This window comes from Oreochromis aureus, linkage group 8 (genome assembly GCF_013358895.1).
Source record: "Oreochromis aureus strain Israel breed Guangdong linkage group 8, ZZ_aureus, whole genome shotgun sequence".
NCBI classification, from domain to species: Eukaryota; Metazoa; Chordata; class Actinopteri; order Cichliformes; family Cichlidae; genus Oreochromis; species Oreochromis aureus.
Window position 1 is genome coordinate 30123718 of NC_052949.1, and position 19532 is coordinate 30143249.

A 19532-nucleotide genomic window follows, 5' to 3' on the forward strand; every position below is an offset into this window, starting at 1 on the left:
AACCGAGTGTCCAGAACATATGGCCGCAGATATGATGATCTGATTACAAAGTGGATTATCAACCTGTGGCCTAGGGCAGCAGTCCCCAACCCCCGGGCCACGGACTCACCTGCCCGTGAGTCGTTTGGTACCGTGCCGCGAGAGTTGAGGCTCAGGTGTGAAATTCATGGTTTTCAGGGTTTTTAGCGTTATTTTTTATCATTTTTATCATTAACTCGGTTTCCATGGGTGTTGTGTTATAAATCATCTTTTTTTTTTGGTACCGGTACTGGATTTATTATGTTGTATTTATCTGTGACACCTCAAAGGCCGGTCCATGAAAATATTGATTGATTGATTGATTGATTGATTGATTGATTGATTGATTGATATACCTTTATTAGTCCCACAAGGGGGAAATTTCATAAGGCTGCCGACCTATTGCACGCAATGGCGGCGCCATCTTACCCTCCGACAGGTCAGAGGGGTATATTGTTGGACATAAACCGGTCCGTGGCACAAAAAAGGTTGGGGACCGCTGGCCTAGGGTGTCCCGATGCCACATGCGCTTATGGGCAGTCTTATGTTCGAATATGGTATTCGTTATGTCAAGTAACAGAACACCGCTCGGGTTCAGGTGGGACTAGGGCAGGGTAATATGGCCAAAAATATTTATCACCGTATATATTTGAAAATTTGTGATAACGATATAACTGACAATATAATTGACAAGAGACAAAATACAGTGGAACCCTGACTTACGAATACCCCATTTATCAAAAAATTCAAGTTACGAAGGCACTTAACGGCAATATTTCTGCCCGTGTTACGGCAAAATGCCCGCGTAACGAAATCCGCTGGCTCTGATTGGCTGAGCCCAGAATGCCTACAATGCCCACAATGCCTTCCGAATCATGTGACAACCCCTTGGCTTTCGTACTTGCGCTTCACTGTTCCACTTGAACGACGTATTGTTGTTGCAGTTAGCAATTAGCCTATAGCCTATCATTCACTCAAAAGGCGCGATGGGTGCGTCGACCTATGAAAATTTTCGAAAAGACCCTCGGGAACGAATTAATTTCGTAAGTCGGGGTTCCACTGTACTTTACAACTCCACAACTTTATTAGTGCAAAAAACCCCCCATCAATTTTCACTTAAGCAAACAGCTGTTTTTTATGTGCATTAAAGCTATATAAAAATGTAACAGAGCAAATGCAAATTCCTCGCTGACAGTTTAACCAAAAGGCATTTCCAGTGGAAATTGGCCGACATATCCTCAGCATAACCATGTATAATATCCACAAAACTTAAAAAGAGGTTATACACGCACAATACGGTAATATTTTGTTGAAGCACAGTACGTATCACTCTGCGAGGCTCCTGCCTATGGTAACTGTAATGCTCTGACAATCCATCAAGTGGTGCGGGTTCGTAGCTTACCAAAGTCGTACTAAAACATTTTTTGACAGATTTCTGAGCGCTGTGTACCACATAAAATCGGTTCGGTAATAACGACGGCCCGCTTTCATGCTCTACCAAAAAATGTGCTTTGGTGTGTATCTGACGGACGAAAGCCAAACCAGTTCCACACCACTGAAGTCGCACCATTTTTACAAACCAATTATGGTTCATCTGCTTCTTTCAACGATACGCTTTTGCCCTTCTCATTCTCCGTCGCCGCCATGCTTTTTCCGTCATGTGCGTATGACAACAAAGGCACTGCACATGCGCATTTTACCCATATACTATCGCGATATTTTATTTTCTTATCATTGCCTAACATTATACCGGTATTACTGTGAACGGTATGATATGGCCCAGCCCTAGCTGGGATAGGCCGTTTCTCCCAATCACGCCCTACCAGGTCTCACTGTTGTTGTCATCCTGCTCATGTGGAGAGAGTCCCCAGGTGGAGTATCTCAAGCTCCTCACCCAGGGACTCCAAGAAAGCGCAAGGAACAAACCCCCTCGTCCACTGGGAAAAACCCCAACTCACAGGCAGCAAGCCAAAGGGATCCCAAGATACCCAACTCAGCCTGCAACCTTTCATCAAGGGCAACTCCAAACTGGGACAGAGTCCAGCCCCTTTTCAGAAGACTGGTTCCAGTGTCCAAGCCATGCGTAGAAGTTGGTATGCAATAGCTCAGGCTCCTCCCACATCAGAGGTGACATTTCATGTCCCAATTGCCAGCCTCAATAGCTGGGGATTGGTCCCCCAGGGTCTCCGCCTTTAGCCACAGCCTGGCACACACTGCAACCAACCTCGATGGCGCATCCTGCGGGTGGTGGGCCTACAGGAGGGTGGTCTCATGTTCCTTGATGTTGTACTCATAAGGGTCTTCTGAATCGCTCTTGACTGGTCCCACACCCAGGACCAATTTGCTAGGGAGAATGTACCATCGGGCAAAAAGCCCTGGGATCACTGGGACACACAAGCAACTCCACCACGATTAGGTAGTGATTCACGGAAGGGATATAAATGTAAGGTTTACTATAAATGAACATTTATCAATAGTAAGTTGTTAACTGCATAAAATAGTGCATTTCACAATATCTTTTGCAATATATGTGAATATCTGGTACCTGGATTTTGTTTAACACAGGCACCTTGAACAAATTGGAAGTGCTTCATGTTAAATCTCCTTCAAGTATTAGAAATGCAACTTTGAACGAACTTTAAATTGATCAATAAAGTATAGTACAGCTAGTATAAAACAGACAAAAACAATCTATTCCCTCAGGTCTACCTGGATTTTGGACTACCTCACCGACCGACCACAGTATGTGAGGACTCAGGGCTGTGTGTCGGACAGGGTCGTCTGCAGTACGGGGGCCCCACAGGGAACAGTTCTGGCTCCGTTCCTCTTCACCATCTATACTGCAGACTTCTCCCACAACTCCACCCAGTGCTTCCTGCAGAAGTTCTCTGATGACTCTGCAATAGTCGGCCTCATCACTGATGGGGACGACAAGGAGTACAGAGGACTGACTCAAGACTTTGTGGACTGGTGCCAGCTGAACTACCTCCAGATCAATGCCAGTAAAACCAAGGAGCTGGTGGTAGACTTCCGCAGGCACAAACATCCTCCACTGCAACCACTGAACATCCAAGGTATGGACATCGAGGCTGTGGACAGCTACAGGTACCTTGGTGTTCATCTGAACAACAAACTGGACTGGACTCATAACTCAGACGCCTCTACAGGAAAGGGCAGAGCAGGCTGTACCTGCTGCGGAGACTCAGGTCGTTTGGAGTGGAGGGCCCACTCCTGAAGACCTTCTATGACTCTGTGGTGGCCTCAGCCATCTTTTATGGTGTGGTCTGCTGGGGCGGCAACATCTCTGCTGGGGACAGGAAGAGACTGAACAGGCTGATCCGAAGGGCCAGCTCTGTTCTAGGATGCCCTCTGGACCCAGTGGAGGTGGTGAGTGACAGGAGAATGGTGGCTAAGCTGTCATCCCTGTTGGACAACATCTCCCACCCCATGCATGAGACTGTGACAGCACTGAGCAGCTCCTTCAGTGGGAGACTGCGGCACCCACGGTGTGGGACGGAGAGATTTCGCAGGTCTTTCCTCCCCACTGCTGTAAGACTCCACAACAAAGACTTTAACTGATCAAACACACACATCCACACATGTGCAATAACACTAATGTGCAATAATCTTCCTGGCATCGTTGTATTTTTACTCAGTTGTATATAGCATTTGTATTCTATTTTTATCTTATTGTATATTTTATTCTATTTTATTCTACTGTATATAGTATTTTATTTTATTCTATTCTGTACAGTTGTGTACTGTATTTATTCTTATTTTATTTTATTCTAATTTTTGCTTCATAACTTTTGCACTGTCCACTTCCTGCTGTGACAAAACAAATTTCCCACGTGTGGGACTAATAAAGGTCATCTTATCTTATCTTATCTTAGGTCAACAATGAGGCACAGAAATTAGAAAATGGAGTTTAGAAGTTTTATTTATGTAAAGTGTGCTGAGTGTAGCTGCTGGGTGTGGCCTCAAAGAAGTTTCCAGGTTCACTATATTAACAGCAGTCAACTGGTGTTCCTGGTTAGCAGTGACTGGCGTCAAGTTCAGAGTTACATGTAGTGTACTGTAGCACTGAAAGTGAGGCCAGAACACAACATTTTTACGACTCACAGATGGGCCTGAATTATACTCCCTTACTAACAACCTCACCGACAGCTGCAGAGACCTTGGTTGTTCTTAATTTCCTACTTTCCTCTAAACAGGCATCCGTACTGAAGGTAATATCCACCCTGCACTCAGATCCCAGTGGACTCTAAGCCTACTTCCAACCATTTCAACTCTATTTTTAAAGCAGTTTAAAAAAACAATGTAGTTGACCAAAGTTATTTCCAGACAGCAAGAAAATATAAAACAGGTATTAAACAATAATGAAAACTAAATAATAGTAAAACAAGAAAAAATAAGAATAATAGACAATACAATTTACAATAAATAAAACTAGAATAAAACTAATAAACTCCACACAGAAAGGCCCTGGCCAGGTCGTGGAGTCAAACTCAGGACCTTCTTGGTGTGAGGCAACAGTGCTAACCACTGTGCCACAGTTAATAAAACTAACAGGACATTCAACATTCAACAGCAGAGATAAAAATGACACCTAGGCTTCAAAAGCAAACAGAGTCAAGAACTACTACTCACAGAAACAATTTGACTGCATGAAAAAAAATGGAGATTTCCATGATGTAGTTTTTCGTCTTCTTCAGTCACCTTTTTCACTCACTATGTGTTTACACATCTCTCTTCATTTAATTATTAGTTATTCTAAATGTCTGGCTCTATCTTTGTCCTTCCTTCCTCCCTTAACCCCAAACGGCTGTGCTGCCCCTCCCTGAGCTTAGTTCTGCTGGAGGTTTCTTCCTGTTAAAAGGGTGTTTTTCCTTTCCATTGTTGCCAAGGTAAAGACTGATTGTAGGGTCTTTACAAAAAAGCATCTTGAGGCATCTGCTGTTGTGATTTGGTGCTGTATAAATAAAGGTGAGTTGAATTGCAGTATTCTGGCCTTAGCTTTCATCTGGATGTTACTTGATCCTTGGTTTCACAGCTCTCCTGCAGATAAACGTATCTGTTGCTCAAGTTTGAATGTAATTATGGTCTGTGAACGTTTCATTAGCAACAGTTCCAGTGGAAAAGATTGTACATTGAAGAGTTTTCAAGTCTGAAAAGTGAAGCCAAAGCAAAAGTGCAGAGTTGCAGACTTGTCATCTGTAAGTCTTTAGCCAGTTAGCCTGCAGTGTCCCCCTGTGCCACAGCAAGGTCTGCCTATCCTGTAATGTCCAGTTTCAAAGAGCTAAAATGGAAACAATACCTAACAGGTGATGTCATGGTGGCTACATCAATCTTTTATATTCAGTCTATGGCAGAACCACAAGCTTAGAGTTGTGGGACTTCTGAAGGCAAACATTAGCATGCACTTTATCGCCATTCTGCCTGTAGCTTAGCAGCAAAGTGTTATAGAATCCAGGCAGGGATACTCACCGACATTGATGCATGATCATTGTTGTTATTCTGAGCAGAGAACCCCCAAACCAACCAAAAATGGAAGAAGGAGAGGAAAAGAGGGAAAGGACAGGAAAAGAAATGTGGCAACAATAAATGGACAGGAGGAGGTAAATTCAGCTAGAGATATCTTGCATGCTTGATATGTCAAATTAATCAAGGAGTAAAACAATTCAGTTACAAAGCTGTGCATTACAGAAGGTGTGGATGGAGACACAGCAGGAGATAGTTTGAAAAAGTTGGAAAAAAACTGAAAACACAAGCTAGAACTCATCAGAGAAATAATAACACATGCAGGTGAGAAGGGCAGGTACAGCGAACAATCAGACCAATCAGGCTGTGAGCTCAAATAACAGTTTCTGATCAAGTCCTTTATACTTGTGCTCAGTTTGGTTGGAGATGATGTCAGTTTGCAAAAACATTGCACAAGCCAGTAACAGCACATCATGCAGAAATCACCACTGCAACATGTACACAGCTCAATGTAATATCCACAGTATAAACCTTTTTCAGACAGCACCTACAATCTGATAGAAATGCCATGAGGGCGTAAAAAACAGAGTGATGGTGGGAAGTCAGGGAAGGAAAAACAAACAAACAAAAAGAAAGGTAATCATGCGTTCATAGTATCAACAAAAGATCAACCTCACAGCACGCCATACAGCTAGTGTGTGAACAGAAGGAACAACAACAACACAACCCCACACTGTTTATGTTCCACAGTTCCCAGACAGAGGTGCTGAGCTAATGTGTAGAGGTTAGGAGGCGGCTCACACTCACCGGGAGGTGTGTGAACACCTGGAAAGTAGATCGTAGGAAGTTGATCAGGTCCATGAGATACCCTGAGGCACGGCCGTCTGACTCGGCCATGCCCCATTCGTAGTCTGCTAGCTGGATGAACTCATCAATCTTCTGGTTCAGTTTGGTATAAATCTCTCCCTCTGCAGCATGACGAGCATCCTGGAACAATGTTTTCACAAGATTTAATGGGAGCAAATATTACTGTTTTTCCTACACACATTCATTTTTGGAATGGAGACAGAGCTTCAATTACAGCCACTTCATTAAGTATACTCGTCTAAAATCTCATTAATCAGCCAATCACATGGCAGCAACTGAATGTAATCAGGGATGTAAGCAGAGTCGAGACGACCTGCTGAAGAACTGAGCATCAGAATAATGAAGAAAGATGTCTTTGAACGTGGCTGGCCTTGTCTCAATAACTGCTGATTTACTGGGATTCTCCCACAAAATGATCTCTTATATCAGTTTATAGACTGAAAAAGTAAATATGTTCACTGAATGAAAATGCAAGAAGTCAGAAAAGAATGGCCGGACTGCTCAGAGGTAAGAAAGCTAACAGTAAAGTAACTCATTACAACCAAGGTATGAAGAAGGTGACTTCTAAAGGCACAAATCACCTTGAAGGTCGACAATCCGTAGAGTCTTGTGGTGTGAACTGTTTCTGGGGAGACGTTGGTGATGTTTGTTATGAATTCCTCCAGATACCTGCAGGCCTGCTCCAGGTGGGTGGTATTAATGATGATCTGCACAAGCTACAGAGACAAGGTTACAGTTCTAGACTGAATCCTGAATGCTTTTCACGACTATGTGTGTGAGCATCTCTAACCTCAGTCAGTCCTATGTGAGGTTTCTTGATAAGGTTTTGCAGACAACTGCTGAGAGTTCTTGTCAGCAACAGGTTGGTAGATTTTCGCAACATATCATCAATCTCTGTTGAACTGGACACACAAAAAACTTGACAGTTGCAAAGTGAGGAGACGACAGTTCAGGGCGATAAGATATGTAGAAGTGTTCGTGTGGCAAGTGAACATAGAGTAGTGTACCTGCGGTGTAGTGACTCTGAGAACTTGAGGCTGGCGTAAATGAACTCTTTGACCTGGGTGTAGATCTGAGGGACAGACTGGGACATTGGCAGCTTCTTAGGAAAGTCCTGCTGCTTATGCACACACACAGAAAAACTATTAATTTTCATCCAACACAAGTTCTCTTTTAGGAAATCTTTCTTTTACGTGGATGCAACCGAGACTGTGGTACTTGAACGCATTACCTTCTCTATCTCAGCATCGTGGAAGGGAAAGCGGCTGACAACCAGTTTATATTCGTCCTCTGTTTCCACTGGGATGGGACTGTAGTTGTCCAGTTCAAAGATCTCTCTATGGGAACATAGATCAGAGTTCTCACACACTTCGGTCTCCACTGTTCGTTCAGAAACAAAAAAAACACTTAAAATGTTTCCATTCCATTTTTTCAGTTTAATATGTCGTCTCAGTGCTATTTTCAGGATCAATGATATGAAAAAAAGAACAACCTCCCTCACATGGTGCTGATGCTTTGCTGAAACAGTACGAACAAAGCAGATTCTGGTTTTAGTTATGTGCTTTTAGCTGCTCTGCTTTGTTCCAACAAAATATGGGGCTGCAGGCTGCATACAGACGGGGATGTCACAGCAGAAGAAAGCCTTACCGCAAACACAATTGTTATTGTCAAATTGTAATTTTTTTAGCTTTGTGCCAAAGTGTTTCTGCACGTCCTACTGTGGCAGATGTCACACGTGAGTGAAGCCCACCTGAAAACCAGTGCCCATTTCTTCAGCAGGGTTTCGTTGTACTGGTCTCTAACCTCAAACAGCAGGTCAAACAAACGGTTTACCGGGAAGCCGTAACCCTGCACAAACATCACACAGTCAGAAAACACGTTTTCACACAGCAGAGTCACAAACAAGTCAAGTCCCACTCTTAACCAACCTGTAGTGTGTCAGCAAAGATGACTATTAGATTCTTCAGCTCCAGCACCAAGTCTGGGTCATCACAGTATGACTGCAGAAAAAGAGAGTCATCACCAAACACTGGTCTAACGTCACATTATCTGCTTTGCTTCCTAAATCTATGTTCATGCGAGTCTTTGCAGTCCTCTGAAAAGCAGTAACCTTTAGCAGTAACTGAACTTCTAATTGTGTGAAGTTCTCTTGTTGACAACATTGTTTCAGTTCACTGAGCTTTGTTTAGGCGTAGCACACTTCAGAGCCCACCACAGCATTTCTGCAGTTTGAGCCTTGATTCTTTTTCTTTCCTGACACTCTGCAGCACATTAGCTTATGTGCTTAGGATCATTGTCCTGTTCCATGACCCACTTTGGGCCTCAGCCGTCAACACAGAGAGCCTCAAATTTGATCTTGAATACATAATGAAGTAACTGCACTGTATACTGTGTAAAGTTTTAACTAGGTATATATACATTTTTATAGGAAGTCTGTCAAAATGCCTACATGACAAACAAGTTAAGCCAGTGCATTAACAAAGGTCCTCATTTTTCCAGAGAGTAGGGTGATTTATAACCCTGAGAGCAGCACAGCTGAGAACCTCTCCTGAATAAGTATATGAACACAGCCTGAGACTGGACACTCAGTAGCAATGGCTGGCCTCTCCATCTGCTCAGACTCCAACAACCTTAAAAAATGACAAATTAAGTCTACTTCCACCATATCCAGACCAGTGATGAATGCAAATGTGTTTAAGTTGCGTTTTGTTGTCTATTGAAAGCATAATGTATTTATTTAACCCACACTGGGAGAATTTTACTCATTAAGTATATCATCTGCATGTGTTAGTTTTGCTTTTTGTTTTAAACAATCTGATGCAGCCTTGTTACTTTTAGCTGACCATGCACTCGCTGTAAGTGCAGGAGCCCGACAATGTGGACTTGCTTTTGTCAGAGCACAGCAGAGGGGCTGCGGGGCACAGAGGACACCAGGTCTTTGTTAATCTTCTCACCCATGCTGTGCAGCCTATTCTCCAGCCTGTTAGCATAATCCTCGGGGTCATTTACAACTGACAGGGCTCCAGCGGGCAGGAATATGCCTTCTTTATCTGCTGTTATTGTTGCAATCTGTCTCTCATTAAGGTCACAATGGCCTCCTCTTTGCCTGCATGTGTATGTGTGTTTTGACCTCTGCTCTTAATAGTGACATCATTAGTGTGTTTGTGGGTGTGCTGACCTGTGAGGGGTATATCATCCACTGAATGAAGGAACTATCATTTCTATTAACTCTCAACAGCATCCTTCCCATTCATAGTCAATGCCCTGCAGACATTAGAGGTGTGTGTGTGTGTGTGTGTGTGTGTGTGTGTGTGTGTGTGTGTGTGTGTGCGCGCCTACAGAGTGTGTCCGGAGAACAGCGATGATCTTGGACAGCGCCATGTTCCACAGTTCATCAGTAAAAGCTCTGGTCACCAGCCCTTGAGTGGCATGGAGGATATGGTCCTCCACAACAAAGAACCTGACCACACACACACACACACACACACACGCACACACACAGATTTAGGTTCACAGTGAAACAAAACAGCCTGATGAGCATCTGAAAGCAACATCTTACCCTACAATCTGATTGAAGTATCTTCTGTAGCCTTCCACTGTCTCATGCTAAACACACACAAATAGACACAAAGCCATGTTAATACAGATGCAAACGTAACAGTCACCAGTAAGGCAAATATTGAAATAGGAGGGAGAAAAAATAAGTTAAAAGTTGTATTTCTGCAGCTCTTGTTCGGCATGGCTTTTGCTTTGTGACTTCATCCCAGGAACCACCGAGGCTCAAGCCTGCTGGGACCTGGAAACTGATGAACACCAGCACCGCTCTCCATAGTCAAGATATGGACTGAGATGGTGCCACCTATCTGAAATGTGCAGCTGCCCACATGGACAAGCCGAAAGCCAAATGACGGTGAGATGCACCGAGCATGCTAGTGGTAGCATCTTTGCTTATTCCTGATGTTATCCTAAAACTTTAAAATGTCCTTTATAACTTTTTAAATACAAAGTACAGCTGTTTATTTTTCCCCTGAAAAAACAGTAACAGTCATGGTTTTCTAAGCTTTGCCAGAGCTGGATCACAGCTCCTGTAGGGTCTGTGAGTAATCTATTTAGTAATATTAAGAAATACACAGGTTCTAGGAAAAATTAATACAAGGCAGACTGTGTTTAGTGCCATATAGAGTCACAATGAAAGCTCCACTGAAAAAACCCCGAGCGCTTGTCTGAATTTCATTCATATGCTTTACATGTATGTTAAAGCACTTGTGTTGCTCACCATGTTAGCCTGAGGCTGCAGAACTAGCCGGGCCTGTTTTTTCCTCTGTTTCCTGTAGTAGTTCTCAAATGTTTCTCGGTCACCCTGCACACACACAGATTACAGACATAGATCAATTAACTATATGATACTTTTTGATGTTACAAACCAGAACACTCAGGTATTATCAAATCCCTTTCCACAGACTGTCCTGGTCCTGGGTCTGGAGACTCGGTGGCTTTTAGTTTGCATTTCTTGCTTCTTTAGTGTTTTGGTGGTTTCTAGTTTTTGTTAGGTCCCTTGTGTTACTTCCAGTCATCCTTGTCTCTATGTTCATGTATTTCCTGTTTTACTTTGACAGTCCCATGTCCTGTTAGCGTTTATAGTTTTGCTCTCCTCCCGCGTCTCGTCATGTCTGTTTAGTCTCGGCTGCGTTCCCCTCCTGTTTCCTATTTCCTCATTATCCTCTGTGTATGTATGGTGTGTTTTCCTTTGTTCCTCGTCGGATCATCTGTCAGGTTTCATGTATTGTTTAGTTTTCCCAGTATAGGTTTTGTTAGCTCCGTGTTAGTCGTCCTTTGCTTTTGTTTGTTGTCGTGTTCACTAAAATAAAGTCTCGCTTTCTGTTCAACATCCACCTTCATCTCCGTTGTCTGCGTTTGGGTCCACACCTCACCTTTCTGTGTCTGAATTCCTGTCCTTTTTACCTGCTCTGGGCTTCATGGGGCTTGGGTAATAAACAGACCCAGCACTATTTTAGGTGACACAGAGAGGAGAGCTGAGACTCTTCTGAATGTGCAGCAGGATGTCTGATGTAATCAGAGGAATTGGAGCTGATCATGAAACAGCTGTGTCCGCTGTATTTCAGGGGTAAGGTTGGATGTTAGCACTATAATCTTGATTCCAGTTAATTAGCATAGCTATCATTAGATAATCAAAATGCAGTGAACAGAGAAATAAGGCAGACCAATGGATAGCATTAGTTAATGGCTTTCGCCACAGACACCTACCAACACAGTATAGATGTGTAGACACCTGTAGACGGGCGAGAAGTCCACCAGATCCTGAGCTGTAAGAATCTGTAAGAACACACACAAACAAATGGAATGTTTTTAACTGCTTCTTAATATTTTGGTTATTTGGTTATGGTAAATGGACCTGCTCTATCTGAGCACTCAAAGTGCTTTACACAGTGCCTCATTCAGCCATTCACAGAAGCACGTTTTGCTATGTGCTTTCTATTTAACATAGAGCAGGGGTCCCCAACTCCAGGCCTCGAGGGCCAGTGTCCCTGCAGGTTTTAGATGTGTCCTTGATCCATCACAGCTGATTTAAATGGATAAATGACCTTCTCAACATGTCTTGAAGTTCTCCAGAGGCCTGGTAATGAACTAATCATGTGATTCAGGCGTGTTCACCCAGGGTGAGATCTAAAACCTGCAGGGACACCGGCCCTCGCGGACTGGATTGGGGACCCCTGACATAGAGCTTCACATACATTCATACTCTGATGGATGCATTGGAGAGCAACTGGGAATCATTATCTTGCCCAAGGATGTTTGGCACGCAGACTTGAACAGCCAGGGATCGAACCACGAACCTTAGCGAGTGACCTGCTTTACCTCCGGAGCTACAGTCGCCCCAACAAGTAACAACCATGCTTACAAAACTGTCTTATGTAATTATAGAAATTTTGTTACAGATTTCCTGATTATGCAGCATGACAAATGGATCACTTTGTAACTAATGACTGATTGTCAAACATCCACCTGCACATTTGTCATGTCTGATGAAAATATAATAACAGAAAACTAGAGAAGAATGAAGAACGATTGAGCAGCCAGGCAGCAGAATCTCAGGTGTTCACCTGTGGGTTAGCCTCACATAGAGCAGAGCTGCACATCAGAGCAGTACGAAGGAAAATTAACAGTAAAAAAGAGAAAAGGGTGGATGCACTGTTATCTGCTGAATTTAAAAATTATATAAAGTACCTGAATTTGTTTTGTTAGATGAATCTGCTTTTATTTGGTAAGTAAAGGTGGGTGTACCAAGTTTATTATTTGTATCTCTGTCCAGAAGCAAAGCACTTTACTTTCAGTCGTTTAAGGAAAAGACGATCCTGTAACAGTGGAAACTTTAATAATCTCTTCTTTTATATAAAAAAAAGATTTTGCATTGGAAAAAAGTTTGTATCTTTATGCTGTCAGTCAATGTTCTTTAAAAGACATCAGTATTTGATCATCACCGCCACATCAGATACACACACGTATTTTCTCACCTCTTCATCAGCCTCATCATCTCCAGTGTCATCATCCATCAGCAGGCCGTTGGGAGTGTGAGCATGTGTTCGCTCATTGAGAGAGTACACGGGCTTGATGTAGTGGCCCATACTGGCCTGCTTGGCTACTGCACTATTAAAGGTCCTATGCTGCTGTGCCTGAAGACAAAAACACACACATCAGTAATTTGACTTGTTTTTTCCCTGCTATGACCTGAATTATTTAAAAAGGAAAAAGATCTATACCTGTCTCATGGCAGTCTCTCCAACCTTGTCTGAATGCTTCCGAATGCTCTCCAGGAAGTCTTTGAGGTCTGACATGGAGATGTCTTTGATCTCCTCTCTCAGTCTGGGCAGATTTTCAGCCATGATCTGACAGAACCTGTACTGACTGACCCTGCAGGGATACACCAGAACTATGAAAAGAGAACAGCAGTCCCATCCAACATCATCTACATTCATTCAAAAAATCAATAAAGAAATACATTTTAAAAACCAGCGCAGTGAAACAGCTGGCAGACTAACAGTCTGACACCTGTTAGCTTCTCATGTTGAGCCAACATTACTGTGACATTCTTTCAGCAGCCTTAATCGTATGATCCTCCTACCTTGGGATATAGACCTTCTCCAACTGCTCCATGGTTTTTAGTGCAGCATAATATCTGTAGACGTAAACAGCACAGTATTAGTAATAATAACTCAGAACTATTGCTACTTATTAGAACCATTTAGCATTAAGTCTTCAAATGGACTTGGAAACTTAGTAGCAACACAAGGAATGATTAAACTAAGAAAACATTGTTTCTGTTGTCAAATGAATACACAGTAAGAAAGCCTCAGATCCTCCAGCTACACCTGGGGGACCCGCAGTGCTTTCAGGCCATCTGAAATATATAAATCAGAATCAGAATACTTTATTGATCCCTAGGGGAAATTATTTAACCCCTCCACTGAGCCCAGGGTCAACAGTAAATGTCTGAGGGAAGCACCCATCCCAATATAATGATAGTAAATAATAAATAACAACAATGTATGACCTATATCTGCATGTACATACACTGTACATCTACATACACTGCATGTAGCGGGGTATTTGGTATTTTCTTTTTATTCTGGGCACAAACGACAAGAGTTCAGTGTAAGGTCAGCATGCTGAGCTCCCATCATGATGCTGATACGCATGATCTAATTGATCTAATGGATCTAATTGGCGGTTCAAACTGTATTGTACACAAATGAACAGAAGACACTCATCAACTGTAAACGCTGTCAGGAGGAAGGAGAAAGTGCCAGGACGACAGCTTTCAGCCCTGATGGGGGCTGTGATTTTATTGCCAAAGAAAGACTTAGAACTGTAAACAAGGTCATACTGTGGTGAAATGCTTTATGATGGTTACCTTTTGGATTCCAGCTGCTCCTTTAACTTGCTGTACATTTCTAGCACTGCAAAGGGAGCGATGACAGGAAGCAGGATTAGTTTGATGGTTCACACATTTCAGTCAGTTTTGCTCATCACACATCACACTTACAGTGTTACCAGTGGGCTCCACTGCACTGCAGACCTCCACACTGATGCCCAGCACCTGATCTGTCACTGTTGCAGCAGCTTAGGTGCTATACAAGTTCCAATATTACACATGCCAGATAAAAGCATGCATAAATAATTTTTACTTAATACCCAAAAACTAAGGTCACCTTCTTCAGCTTATGACGCTGGGCAGGCTGGAGGCGGTCACAGGACGCAATATTAAAATCTAAACAAACTGACTCAGTATCCACACACTGATGAAGAGTCAGTGAGGAATTTTACAAAACTCACCACAGTGGATTATAAACTACAGATGTGACTGAAGTGCAGACTTTTAGCTTTATTTCAAGGAGACTAAAACAAAGCATTGAATTAACTGTTTATGAGTTACAGCCATTTCTATCCAGTTTTCAGAGGCTGAAATGTAACTGAACTAGGGCTGCAACGATTCACTGAGTAATTTAAATAATTACATGATTATAAAAATTTCTTGCTTTGATGCTTCGTTTAACGCACAGCTCTGTAGTGTGCCACTGTCACCACAGAACTGATTCTAAATGTTTTACTTGCATTTGGTAGATGTACACTGAACTCTCGTTGGGCCTCATTCACTAATATTTGGATATAAATATTTTTATCCTGCACAAAAAACAACTGCATATGCAATATTCAGATTCATGAAATGTGCACTGGCCTATATTATTCTAACATTGCATGCATGTTATTGAAGACAAAATCTAAACCAGCAGGCTTATGCAATCTGCATCCAGTCTGCATCCAGTCTGCATCATGCCACATCTCCATTCCTTTGTATAAGGAATCACATGTAGCAGTGGAAACAGCGTTGTGACAGCTCATATTCAAACTATGAGTATATATATAAAGACTCCTGAGGTCAGCCAGCTGGATAACACTGTTAGAAACTGAACTCCAAAATCAAAATCCTTCTCACTGAAGGAGAGGCAGCAGTAGTACCTGGTATACAGAGCTGGAGTTTCTCCACAGTGGTCGCCATGTTCCTCTGCTGGACCCGACAGCGAATCACCTCCTCTGTCTGAGCTGTCACCTGTGGGAGAGAACGCAGTGTTGGAGACAGTGAAAAAGAGGCACCACTGTTGATCACTGGGATAAAGTACAGTCATGTCTTATAGGGAACTCTCTTTGCGGTAAATGTACATGCAGATTTCTTCACAGGGGAACAGCATGGACGTACCTCCCTGCCTGCATCTTGTAGTCTTCGATTAGTGTCTGTCACTTGGCCCTTTGGAGAAAAGACACAAGTTTAATAATTTACATAACCTTAAATCATTTTACCGTTGATCTTCCACAAGATTTTATAATTCTACATAATCCATCATGTTTAAAAGAGCTCCTCTGTCCACAGACTCTGGGGAGCTACACTGGGTGACATGTTCCCTCCTCAAGATGAGCATACAGATCTCCTGTTTGAATAAGATCTGATAAAACTACTGTGACCACATGGTTTTTTAAATTACAGAGCATTCTTTAACATGTGAGGATATTTTTAAAGACTGGGGGCTTCAGAAGCTAACAGCATATTGTTGGTTTCAATACTATGGATTCAGAAATACTCATGTAAATGAATACTTTAAGTATTGTTATAACTATATTATTGTTGAAAGTCATTTTAGAACTTACAGTGGCTAAAATAAGTTTTCAAAGTAAATACGTTTCTAAAGATGTCCTTGACATGAAATTCTCACCAGATGTCGATAAGAACCCATCCAGTCTACACATGCAAGGAAATCAAACCATAGAGTAATAATGAGAAAGAGAGCGTTCCCCATAGTGAGACACAGAAGTGAATGTTTGAAAGAGAATATTTAGAGAAGCCTGTGAAATTCGGGCAGAATATAGTATGGTCTGACGAGATCAACACTAAACTCTCTGAATGCATTAATACACACCATGTATGGAGGTCAGACAGCCTCACCCCAAACACACCATGCCAACAGTGAGGTTTGGAGGTGGGAACATCATGGCGTGGGACTGTTTTTCAGCATACGGCACCGGGACATTTCAAATAATTGCAGGAAGGATGAATGGAAAAATGTACCAAGACATTCTTGATAAATATCTGCTGTCATCTACGAGGATGATGAAGATGAAAGTTCATAGAAGGGAGCATTCAGGATTTTAAGACTGTGTAGAATCATTCTCACCAACAAAGTATTAAACAAATTGTAGTAACTGTTTTTAATACTTTCTTCTTGTGTCATTTCTCATTATTACACGTAATTTAAGGACATCTATTGATTGATTTCTTTGCATGTGTGGATTGGATGGTTTGTTACTGACATCCTGTGAGAATCTAACGCCAATACCACCTTTAGAAATACATTTACCTAGAAAATTGGTGATATATTCAATATGCATGTTATGAATACTTCAGTGTTGGTTCTGCCATACTTGGTGTTGCATGTCTATTCTGCTCATCTCTTCGTGCCCTCTTTTCCCTTTCTACAGCTGCTCAGCCTTGTAATCAGCTCATTGTCCATGTCCATTAACCAGGCAGTGGAGAACTGAGCCTATCAACTGTACACTGGGCCTTTCACAAAGTTTAATGGCTTGTGACAGGGTCTTTCTCACAGATTCAGTGACAAACTTTTCAATTCTAGATGGGGATTTTTGAACTCTTGGCTCTTGTCACATGGCTGAGAGCCATGACCCAATTGATCAGACAGCTTTTGGATGACAGTTATTTTAGTAAAGCTTCCAAAAAAGGGAGAACATCTACAGAATTTTAGTTTTTTATTGAGCGCACAGTCACAGGGTGCTGGACATGGAGTGAAAACTTCCTTGTTTTGATGTCAGTGGCTTCTATCTATTCCTGTGGCCACTTGATTATCCCACCAGGTATCTGACAGCCAGTAGGTGTTGACTGTCTGGATCTTTTTCATCCCATTCAGCTGACTCTTCAGGACTTTCCTGATCCTCTGCAGGTTCCCATTTTCTGTGAGATCACAAGTTACTTGTAGCCATCATCTATGTCTGCCTTCTGGTAGTGTAGTCCCCTTAGGTCTGACTACCTTCCCTCTCTTTGTTACATACAACTACACTTCTCCAGTCCAAATGACATTTCAAAGTCGTTGCTGTAGATCCTAGTGATATGAATGAGCAAATGAATGTCTCATTCACTCCTGGCATATAGCTTGATGTCATCCATATGATGGGTGGGAGGTAGCTAACATTTGCTCTATTTTGTACTCTTGTTGATGTCCTGGCTGAGAGGGTTCATCTCTCTGATTAATCCTGCACTTAATGCTGTTTGTGCAACTGGCTTGAAGTTGCCCCCACTGAATTGCTGGTGAAGTTCTAGGCATTCCAGGATCCATGTGTGATGCACTGAGTTGTATGCTTTCTTAAAATCAATCAAGGCAGTGCTCAGGTTCTTCAGTTTGTCAGTCTTGAATGACTGGTGTTTTGCCCCATTCAGTGTTTCTGGTTATTCCCTTCTGGGCCCTGATCATGTTTTGAACCATGTGCCTGTTCGTCTTAGCTGCTATGATGACTGATAGGAGCTTTCATGTTTTGGGTCTGAGGAAGGTCACTGACCGGTAGTTGGATGGGTCCCTTCTGCAGATCCTTGGGTGATCACGACTGTCCAGTCTTCAATTAGCCATCCTTGGTGTGTCTAATCTTTTAGCAGCTGGTTCATTTGTGCGACACTCATGGAGAGCAGTTAGCTTCTTTAGCCAGTTTCCTGACATGATTCATATCAGGAAATGATGCTGTCCAACGCTTCATACTTGAGACTTTCTTAGACGTCTGACAGTGTGATGGTCACTGAGGCTTGTTCAGGGAGGTTACTGGAGTTTGCTCTTAGCTCCACCAGCCATATGTGTGTTGCATCCTTCTCCCATATGCTCCTCCAGTATTGCTCTGACTCCAGCCTTGGTGGGGCTGTTCTCATATTGTTCCCCTGCCAATGAGAGGCTGTGAGTCTTTGCTTGGCAGTTTCCAAGGCATCAGGTATGGACAACTTACTGTACTTCTTAGGAGGGAATCTCAGAGTGTAGAGATGTTATCTCCCCCCTGACCTGATGTCCTGGCTCCCCGTTGCCGTAGCATTTGTGCTGTTCTTCCTAAATCTCTAGTTGTGTTAGCAGTTGCTTCTTAAGGATGTTGAAACACTGAGCTACTAGCTGTTTTGCGGTTAGTCCAGATTTTGGGTTTCGAAGTATCCACAGGTCCCACATCCTCTTTATGCAACTCCATCTGCAGGGATTCCTTCCATAGTAGCATCCCAACAATGCACTGTATAATTTTGTGTTGTTTTATTTAGTCATATATGAATAAATAATTAAAACACACACAGACACACAAATATAAATATTTATGCGTTGTTGTTTTGTTGTATGATAAAGACTGCCCAAGAAGTTGATTTGGTGTTGATAAGTGAAATTCTGATATTTTAGTCTGTTACTTTGTATTAATTAGCAGATATGTGTCTGTGCTTTGCACCCATACATTTTGGGAATGCACCTCACTAACCTTAGCTGATGACGGAGCACAGCACCATCTCTAAATATGCTCACTAGCTCCAAAACTAACATGATAACATGACTAATGTGGACAAAAGTCTAATGTTGAGTCTTAAATGCAGAGTCCACAAAAAATTGGTGACCTCACTACATGTAGCAATCTACATCCATCCTTTATATGCAGTGTGTGATATTTGGCAGTAAAGAAACAGGTGAAAAATAGAGACATTGACACAGTTACAGCCAACAGGGAGGATGGCTTTTCCAATATGGAACAGTGCTTGGGTCTCCTGGGCCAGACAAACCTGGTAAACCTGAGAGTGAGACGAAAGTTCAGAAGTAAGTCGTCCCAAAGACGGACTTCAACTTAGCTGCCTCGGACTGCAGCCTCAGTGAGCTCAGCATGTTATTTGCAGTGTCCTGCAGCTCCCAGCTTTTACACATAAAGCAATACAGGGACTACTGTTCCCAGCTGCAGTCCAAGATAGTGCCTTCAAGTCTGACTATCAGTGGGATGAACCTGGCTGTTTATCAAAAACGAAACTTTAAAATTGAAAAACTTGTTTAGACCAGAGGTCCCCAACCTTTTTTGCGCCACGG

The 19532-nt window shown here is 42.5% G+C and overlaps 1 protein-coding gene across 6 annotated transcripts in view; it reads right to left on the minus strand.

Moving 5' to 3' along the window:
- The window catches only part of exoc6 (exocyst complex component 6), a 53073-nt gene that overhangs the window by 15131 nt on the left and 18410 nt on the right, over positions 1 to 19532 (minus strand). For 2 of the 6 annotated variants that reach the window (XM_039616742.1, XM_039616744.1), the window contains exons 3-20: positions 15641 to 15688; positions 15403 to 15493; positions 14297 to 14342; positions 13508 to 13561; positions 13146 to 13296; positions 12900 to 13058; positions 11632 to 11700; positions 10643 to 10726; positions 9926 to 9972; positions 9706 to 9826; positions 8295 to 8366; positions 8117 to 8214; positions 7598 to 7703; positions 7374 to 7486; positions 7157 to 7268; positions 6948 to 7082; positions 6307 to 6486; positions 5506 to 5535 (exon numbers count right to left, since the gene is read on the minus strand). In XM_039616742.1, coding sequence (XP_039472676.1) covers positions 5506 to 5535; positions 6307 to 6486; positions 6948 to 7082; positions 7157 to 7268; positions 7374 to 7486; positions 7598 to 7703; positions 8117 to 8214; positions 8295 to 8366; positions 9706 to 9826; positions 9926 to 9972; positions 10643 to 10726; positions 11632 to 11700; positions 12900 to 13058; positions 13146 to 13296; positions 13508 to 13561; positions 14297 to 14342; positions 15403 to 15493; positions 15641 to 15688 — 1716 coding nt within the window. The remainder of the gene's footprint in view (positions 1 to 5505; positions 5536 to 6306; positions 6487 to 6947; positions 7083 to 7156; positions 7269 to 7373; positions 7487 to 7597; positions 7704 to 8116; positions 8215 to 8294; positions 8367 to 9705; positions 9827 to 9925; positions 9973 to 10642; positions 10727 to 11631; positions 11701 to 12899; positions 13059 to 13145; positions 13297 to 13507; positions 13562 to 14296; positions 14343 to 15402; positions 15494 to 15640; positions 15689 to 19532) is intronic. The other 4 variants (XM_039616746.1, XM_031739441.2, XM_039616743.1 and 1 more) reach the window with 3 other exon arrangements.